The following is a 9,088-nucleotide window of genomic DNA, read 5'->3' on the forward strand; positions in this document are numbered from 1 at the left end:
CTCTTTCCAGTGACCACACGCAAAGAAACAGCAGCTCTATCTCCTAAAAGTACTTGAGTAGCTACGTGGCTTGGTAGGAATGCCTAACCCCAAATGGCTTTCATAGGTTAGCAGGGCAAAATAAGACTTGCTGTTAGCCTAATTTGGGATATTGGAGGGCCAAAAACTGAAATAGCTGTGTTCTCATTCCTCTGCTACTCTGAAGTAGCCACTGCTTAGCTATCTAGGCTAGCCAGCAAGTCCTGCAGTGAAAACCAGTCCTGGCACACTCTGTTTTCATTTTTGCCAACCATAGGGAGCAGTGCTCCTCCAGCTACGTGGCATTGGTATCTGATGCTGTTGCAAAGAAACCTTGGGGGGAGTTAACCCCTGTTCGGGACTCTCTAGACCCACAGTGCGGCTGCTGTCCACGCCGGGGAGCTCGTGCTGTAAAAGTGGTGCATGCCAAAAGTGTGAGCCTGTGTCGTACCTGGTTTGTTGCACAAAGCAGAGTACTGGTCAGTTCTCAGTGGGAGTGCAGTGTCCTTTACCCACAGCTGGACTGCGTAAGCTGAGAAAGATCATATTTCTCTATGTAGCAAATTCAGCAAAGTTGGTTGCTGAGTGAGAGTTGAAGAAGTCGTGAAAGTCCTGTCAATGCGTTTTATTGTGCCCTTGCTAACAAACGAGCAGTACAACCACCTTATGTTACACTAAATGTGTAAGACTCATCTTTATCTGCAGCTTGCAGTACCCTGGGTCTTAAATCTGTGTTCTTTAGGTGGCAACAACTTCTCAAACTCCCTCCTGAATTACTGAGATATTGGAGAAGGAGGGAGAAGCACCAGCTTCCTCAAGACTTGCTAGCTGCTGTCTCGCTTAAGCGCTGCTGCCATGCTGTAGCAGGCAATTAGGAAACTCTCTTGTCACCTCCAAGTCCCTGCATCTGGGAACAGTTTGGGTTTTGCTTATTTTTAAATACAGGCTGCTCTGGCACTGGTGCTGGGGGATAGAGCTGAGAATTTCTGCTGAGAATAGGCTGTTAACCAAACCATAGGACTAAGGGGTGAAGAAAGATTTTCATGTGAGAGCCCCCAAAATGATTGTGGCCTGGGGAGCCATGGCGGAGCCTGAGGTTTTGAGTCATGGCAATTTGGTGGCTGCTGAAGATGAGGGCCAGGCCTAGGAGGGACAAGCTCAACATAGGGTGTGCTTCTGCCTGGTATTGTTGAGGACTCTGGAAAGTGCTGGGCATGGGTCTGGTTAGGGCAACGCTAACTCTCTCTGTGGCTCTGTTTTCAGCTGCTTTCTTCCAAGACTGCATATCTGAACAGGACCTGGATGAAATGAACATTGAAATAATTCGAAACACGCTGTATAAGGTAAATGAGTCTCTGGGAAGGGAAAGAGATGTTTACTTCCTGGTTTATTCCTAGTATGACTACGGCTCTGTCTTGGGTCAGGAGCTCCAGCCTAGGCTGGCTTTCTTGAACCGAAGACGAGAGGGTATTTTCCTCTTGGAGTAGATTTAAAAATAATTTTGCTTTCTCTCATTTTCTTCCCTGGGGTGGTGATAGAGTAAACATGACCGAGAACTAGTTGCATTCATTGGAAAGTAAAGGTAGTGCTCTTGGAGGGGCCTGACATCCTGCAGAGTCAGGACACCAGAGCTAGGCAGAGTGGGGTTTTTTTGGAGCTGTCAGGCTGTCAAGAGTCTGTGCAAGAGATTTTGCAGAGGTTATGCCTTTGAATAAATTTCCTCAGGCCCCAGGCAGGCAGGAGAAGTCTGTTCCTTAACCACACGAGTTTAGAGATGTAGTTACCTGCATTCAAAGGGCTGAAGTGGCTAGATCTTAAACTTTGGGCTTGGCGCTCTCTCTTGACATCTTTTGAAAGAGCCTCCCAACAGTCTGCTTAAGCCTTCAGGGGCTGTGGTTGGGGTTAGATGCGCTTCGTAGAGCAGTGTAAAAGGTGGAGGCGTTCTGCATGCTGGGGAGAGAATTGGCACAGGGATATGGAGGGGCTAAGGATCTCCTTGTCCTGAGCCTGCATGGAGAGCTGTTGTCTCCTCTGCAAGCCCCGTCCGGTTTTAGCTGGCAGTATCAAAGCATGTGTTTTATGTGCAGGCTGTGGCTATCGCTCCATCTCGACTCTCTGGATTAAGGGTGGGATGCAGATTGTATCTGCCAACCTTGTTTTGGCTGGTCACAGCCAGCCTGCAGTCAGTGTGACCTCTGCTTCCCAAGGAAGCCGTGGCTTGTTTGGAGAGGCAGAGAACAGGTCAGGCGTGAAGGGAAGAAGGCAAACGAAGGGGAGAAGGAGCTGCCTGTCTGCAGTCATGCCCAGCTGCATGTGGCCTCTGGCATGTACTGGTCTTTTGCTGTAACGGGGAAAATTATGCCTGTATGAATAAATACCTGCACCCTTGGAGGGTGCAGACCGCTGTGTTGAGATGAGGCAGGTGGGGGAAGGCGGGGAGCAGAATGAGTGCAGGCCTTGATACTGTTTTGCATTCTGCTTTTCCTACCCCCAAATTGAAGGGTGGATGCCTGGTATCTCCTTGCATGTGCTGGGACTGGCTCTTGCTAAAGAGCAGCCCCTGGGGAACACAGGGGCTCTGTCCGTAACAAATCACGGGGATGCAAGGGTGGAAAAGGTAACTGCTGCTTACAGTCTCTCACTTGAAGCTGCCTCTCTCTCCAGGGACTGAAAAATGTATAATACAATGCAAATGGTCTTCATAGGCAAATGAGGGAAATAAAATCGGGTCTGAAATCTGCATAGAGCTGCTCTGAGGAACACAGCAGGTGGGTGCCTGGGATGGATGCCTGTGTCAGGGAGGAGTTGGCATGGCAAGGGGAAGTGCTACCTCCTAGACCTACTGGAGGTTTTTTGAAGGAATCTTTGAGCATGTAGACAGAAGGTTTGAGCAGGATTCATAGGAGGAAAGCAATTACAAAGGTTTCTTGTTAGCAATGACAAGTTAGAAAGCTCTTGAATGGAGAGGGAGCAGAGGTTAAAAGTAAGTGGTCAGCTCTTAGTGTAGAGGGCGGTCAGCAGTGGAGTCCCACAACGGAGACATGCTGGCTTTGTTATCTTCGGTGCTTACTCCCTTTTTTCCACATCTTTAACGGTATGTTGAAGTGAAGCTGGCTGACTGTTAGCTTTTGCTGGTGACCTTCTTGTAGGAACCAGCTGAAGGAGCTTTGTGACTGGACAATAAAATACAGCAGGCAAATCCACATGGATAAATGTGGAGTGATGTATGGGAGAAGCAAGGAGGTAATCCTAACTCTGCATGTACAGTGAGGGTCTCCTTGTTCCTTTCTACTACTAAATGACATCTTGGGTTATGATTGACCTAAGCAAGTGTCACTCTACAAGGTAGTACGTTCCTAGCAGTAGTATAGAAGAGAACTGCTCAAATATCACTGTACTGCTGCGTACATCTGTAGTGCATTTGTCCTGAACAGTATCTCATTCCTCTCCCCTCTCATCTCTGAATATGAACAGCAGAACAGGGGAAGCTGCTAAGGAGGACACATTTAAAGGTATAGGTACAACGACTTCTGTATGGGAAAGTAGAAAAAAGATTAGGTTTCCTCACCTGGAAGAGGAGTGAATCCGAGCTGTGGCAGTAACTGCAGATAGTGTTGGAAAAGCCAATGTGGGTGGACAGGCCACAGGTCTTGCTTTAGACTGGATGTGACAGATGAATGAATGTAGCGGGAGGCAGAGGGTAGATGTGTGGGTTCATGAAAGTAAAAGTCCATTAAGCGTTATTAAATGCAAAGACATGACCATTTCTGGGATAAGGGTTTCAGGACGCTGGAGAGTTTCTGTAAATTGCTGTCATCTGCAGAGGGGTCCGTAGGGGAAGGTACCCAGTGCGGCTGTTTTACAGTCTGTGTTTCCATAGTGTCTGTGATGCGGGGATCCTTCTTCAGTGCTGGCTATTTGAGTTTCACCTATTTTTGCTTCTAAAGCCTTGGGTTTGTGCATGAACTCTGAGAAGGGCAGAGGTAGTGACTGAACCTCTTATCCAGGTTCTCTCTTCTGTCAGCCTCAAAGTCTGTTATCTGTGTCCTTGTTCCTGTGGTAACTCTGCAGGCTGATGCTCTGTGCTCTCCTGCACTTGAGCAGTTGCAAGTGCTGGAGATGAAGTTTCTTTGATGTGTGATGCTTACCCAGCAGTGTTGTCTTGCACTGTGTAGTAACGAATATTTACAGAACACAGTAATCCAGGTGCTTTCCTAGCACGGAGGCTGAAGGTGTCCATCACTTGCATTCTTGGTCCATCTTCAGTCCTGGAGTTGTTGTGACCAAACAGAGATTTGTGATGTCTCAGCATCGTTTTATTCTATCCTTTTTAAGTGATTCTGGTTGCAGCTCTCTGTCCAGGGAGGTATTTTATCACATGATGACTTCTTCTGAGAAAGTTTTTGCTGAACAGCACTTTTAGCCATGCACAGCCTTCGTAGGCTCCCCCTGGGAGATACAGTCATCTTCCAGCTGGATTACAGTACATCTCCACAAAGGATTACGTTTCCTGGAGGCAGCGTAGCTATGCCTAGCCTTATATGCTTTCCGCAGTGCTCCAGTTGGGATGGAGACCAAGCGGCTGCAGTGTGAAAAGAGAATTACAGAGAATGGCTAGTTTCCTTCACAGATGTCCTGTCTCATCTTTTGACTCTGCTTACACAGCGGTACTTTCTGAGCGTAGGTCTTGCAGCTTTAGTTGTGTGGCTTGGCATGTTTGTGGAGGCCAGAGCAGGGTCAGGAAACCACATGAGACTTCAGTAAATGCTTGGAGTTAGACGACTCAAAGGAGCAAAATAGGCTTTAACCTTGCTGCCTGGGGATCTTGCCTGCAGTAACCTCATGCAGTCACTTGAACAAACCCAACCACAACCCTTCGTGTCCCCAGCTCCTGGGAAAGCGCTGTCCCTTGTGTGGGCTTGGCATCCAAGTTCACGTGGGGTGAGAGTGCCTGTGCTGTGTTACAAAGCATCTGGGAGCATCCCTGCTTGCTGTCCGTCCTCTGCTGAATGGCCCTGTGGGGCAGTAGATGAAGCTGTATAGAAGGAGTGCTCATCTGCCCTCTCTCTTCCAGGCTTACCTGGAGTCCTTCTACAAATTCTGCAAGGTGCTGGGAGGTACCACGGCAGATGCCATGTGCCCGATCCTGGAGGTAGGTCTGGAAACCCCCGTAGCGATATTTATTACTCTGTGCTCAGGCCCAGCTTGCCTGCCAGCATTAAAGGTGCTCAAAATATTCTTCAGCATCCCCACGCACCCTCTGCCTGCTCACTGGGAGACCTAGGAAAACACTGCCTGCACATGGCTTTGGACAGGTTTGGTTCCCTAGTCCTGATCTTGCCAGAGGCTGACACATCTATTGCCTTTGTGGCCACATCTTCATCCTCTGATGTGGATAACGAACAGGAGAACAACCAAAGCTGTTCAGTTCACGGCCTGTCCCCATGCCAAGGCTAGCTGTGGGATGTGCAGGGCTCGGGGGTGGTAGGCGAGAGAGACTCCTTGACCTGGGCAGGGTTCTGCTCAGTGATTCGGCTTGTGCCCAGGATGGGGATTTTCTCACCTGACTGCTCCCCGGGCATCAGCTACTGGGCATACTGGGAACCTACAGGTGTAGCCTGCCCTGGTTGAACACCGGGTAGCTGTATGCATCCCAGGCAGCTTGCTCATGCTGCCCTCTGATGTGGCTCTGTTCAAAGCAGCGTCGGTACCTGCCGGCAAAGTTGCTGCATCCCAAGGTGAAACGAAAATGAAGCTGACCGGAGGGCCTTCATTATCACCATTAACTCATTTGGTACTGAGCTGTCCAAGGAGGACCGAGCAAAGCTGTTCCCGCACTGTGGCAAGCTGTACCCTGAGGGCCTGGCTCAGCTGGCCAGAGCAGATGACTACGAACAAGTCAAAAACGTTGCTGACTACTACCCTGTGAGTGCTTTGGGGTGAGGGCTATGGGAACTGGTGCAAGGACCTGCTCTGGATCAGAGCTTCTCGGGGATCTGGGAGAACTTGTGGATTGACAGTCTGGGGAGAGGGATGCCTGTCTTCTGCTACCACTGTTGGTCCTGTGCTCTGCTTGGCCAAGACGGAGTTGACTTGCCTGGGCTGCCGTTGGTGTGTTAGTCATGGCTGTCCTTGCAGTGGTGATTGGGAGACTGGGTGTGCCCTACGCGGCCCGTCCCAGGGTGTGGGGACTGCCCCCACCACCAAACCCTTGAGGTACTGGTGTAGCAGCAATGACTGTCTCTGGCAGGTTGAGGGTGGAAGTGTGTCTCCAGCAAGAAGCAGTGTGCTGCATCTCCAGCCTTAGTGGGTCTCTCTGAGCTCTGGTTCAGTCACAGGGGAGATGCTGACCTGGGAGGACATGTTTGGATGTGTCTGGGTTCCTTAAACTGCTCTTGTGCATGGCTGGGGACCTGCTTGGAGTCAGCTCGGTGTCACCTTACTGAAGCAACCAGGGCATATGCCTATGTTTGTGGGCACAGTGGCCTGGCCCAAAGACTCCAGTCTGTACCTGATGCATCCTCCCTGCAGGCTCAAAGTGATGATACAGCTTTGAGAACTGCACATTTCAGAGAAGGGGTAGGATCTCTGGCTGGACAAGTTCACAGATGAAATAAAGGCTTTCTCTGCCTTTCTGGGAATTGGCTTCAGCCGATGTGTGTGCAGTGCAGCCTCGGCAGCATCCATTGCCAACATTCATGTGTGCCCAGGGCAGACTCCTGGCTTCTCTGTGTCCTCTGGTGACCTGACATGGTGGCTGTGGTGTCCATCTGATGTATGGGGCCCCCAAACACTGCTAAACTTAGAGGGCCTTGGGGTTTGGGTATATCCTCTTGTAATGTCTTCCCACAGGAGTACAAACTGCTATTTGAAGGGGCTGGCAGCAACCCTGGAGACAAGACCCTTGAAGACAGGTTCTTTGAGCATGAGGTGAGTGAGCCCCGAGACGCTTCTCGGCATGTGCCTACCTGTGCCATTTGCAAAGCTCAGAGTAGCAGCAGGCTTATCTGCTGCCCTGTGGAGGAACAGAGTATGGAGGAAGGAGAAGGATGCTAGCCCTCTGCTCCAGTGAGGGAACGGGGACCCAGCATGGTGCTTAGTCCATGTTTTCACCCAGACAGATGAGAGCAGTGTAGGAGGCACGTTTGGGGCTGCTGGTGGATATTTGGTCCATCAATAGCAAAACCAGAGTGTAATTACGTGGGAAAGGAGGATTTTCACAGTACCTGACGGTTATAAATATTTCCCCCTTTATATCATAGAATCATTTATGTTAGAAAGGACCTTTAAGATCATCAAGTCCAACCATAAACCTAGCATGGCCAAGACCACCACTAAACCATGTCCCTAAGCACCACATCTACACACCTTTTAAACACCTCCAGGAATGACAACTCCACCACCTCCCTGGGCAGCCTGTTCCAGTGCTTGACAACCCTTTTGGTGAAGAAATTTTTCCTAATATCCAATCTAAACCTCCCCTGGTGCAACTTGGGACCATTTCATCTTGTCCTGTTGCTTGTTAACGTGGGAGAAGAGACTGACCCCCACCTGGCTACACCCTCCTTTTGGGTCATTGTAGAGAGCGATCAGGTCTCCCCTCAGCCTCCTCTTCTCCAGGCTGAACACCCCCAGCTCCCTCAGCCGCTCCCCATCAGACTTGTGCTCCAGACCCTTCACTACCTTCATTGCCCTTCTTTGGACACACTCCAGCACCTCAAGGTCTTTCTTACAGTGAGGGGCCCAGAACTGAACACAGGATTTGAGGTGCGAAGGTGAGAGCCTGTCCTGAGCCACGTGATGTAGGTTAGAGCTGTCCAGAGGACCTAGAGAGATGCAGAGCAGGGTACCTGTGCTGAGCCTTCCAGCCTGCTGGGCAGGTCATGGGACCTCCAAGGCTGTTCCACGCTTGCCTTGACCAGCTCTTCCTGTCTGAGGTGGACAAGTGACATGTCCTCCTCTGGGCTTTTGCCAGGTGAAGCTGAACAAGCTGGCCTTCCTCAACCAGTTCCACTTTGGAGTCTTTTACGCCTTTGTGAAGCTGAAGGAGCAGGAGTGTCGCAACATTGTGTGGATTGCAGAGTGCATCGCCCAGCGGCACAGGACCAAGATTGACAACTACATTCCCATCTTCTAACCCTGCTTTGCTCCTGTCCGACCATCCTGTCCCTGGAGTCTGGAGGGACCCCTGTCTTAACTCCCTGAGTTATTCCTTGCACAAACTCCAGGGATGTCCTGTCTGTGGAACTGGTTCAGATGAGGAAACTGTACAGTTGCTAGTTAAATTATTCACAAGCTGACGTTTGAGTTGTGTGTGTGCTGTGGGGCATCCGGAGGGATCAGTGGCACAGGCTTGGCCCCGTGTAGCAGGAGGGACACCTCCTGTTGTGTACCTAATAGTCCCGCTGTTACTGTACTAATCTGCTGTATGCGCTTAAGCTCGTAGAGCAAGCATCAGTGGGGGAGTTGCTGCTTCCAAGGGCTTCCCACCGCTGCAGAGGAACACATCAGGTCTGCTGCGGCTGGAGGTCCTCTCTGTCAGTGCTCTGCACGCCTCCTAGTCAGTGTTGTTCCTGTGAGATTTAGTTTGAGTGTAAGTTGTAGCGTAGCCCGTGCTGCTGTGCATCCCTGCATCCCCCTGTAGTTAACCGTGACCCGGGAGAGACTGAGCAGCCCTGGCCAGGACCGAGATGGAGCCTGTGGGAACATGAGGGCAGAGCCAGAGTGTTTGTGGAGCACGCTCCTCCCTACCCCAGCAGCATTTGCACTACTGCAGCCTTGCTGCCTCATCAGTCTCCCTCCTGCTTGAAAGCTGGCTGAGCTCTGTCTGCCCCTGAAGACCCACGACTTGGAGTTTACTGTTGCAACCATGCAAGAGTCAGGGCTCCTTTTGGCTCGGTGGATGGTGCTGAACCCCTGTACCACCCCAGGGCAGACATCCAGGCTGGCACAGCCCCCTCCCCTGCGCAGGGGGTCTGGGCTGACACTGCTGTGGAGCCATACGGGCACGGCTGGCCCTTGGGCAGAGCAGCCCTTGGGTCTGGCTCCACTTGGGCACCCTGATGAGTGT

At 50.9% G+C, this 9,088-nt stretch overlaps 1 protein-coding gene across 1 annotated transcript in view; it reads left to right on the forward strand.

The window, feature by feature from the left end:
* Window positions 1–8,417, forward strand: part of ATP6V0D1 (ATPase, H+ transporting, lysosomal 38kDa, V0 subunit d1) — a gene marked incomplete at its 5' end in the record, with an annotated part of 25,051 nt that extends 16,634 nt beyond the window's left edge. The window contains 5 exons of the mRNA XM_009705679.1: window positions 1,282–1,361; window positions 5,093–5,174; window positions 5,774–5,943; window positions 6,871–6,948; window positions 7,994–8,417. Coding sequence (XP_009703981.1) covers window positions 1,282–1,361; window positions 5,093–5,174; window positions 5,774–5,943; window positions 6,871–6,948; window positions 7,994–8,155 — 572 coding nt within the window. The remainder of the gene's footprint in view (window positions 1–1,281; window positions 1,362–5,092; window positions 5,175–5,773; window positions 5,944–6,870; window positions 6,949–7,993) is intronic.
* Window positions 8,418–9,088: the final 671 nt, after the last annotated feature.

The sequence above is a fragment of the Cariama cristata genome, unplaced genomic scaffold (assembly GCF_000690535.1).
Source record: "Cariama cristata isolate BGI_N322 unplaced genomic scaffold, ASM69053v1 scaffold13418, whole genome shotgun sequence".
In the NCBI taxonomy this organism is placed as follows: domain Eukaryota; kingdom Metazoa; phylum Chordata; class Aves; order Cariamiformes; family Cariamidae; genus Cariama; species Cariama cristata.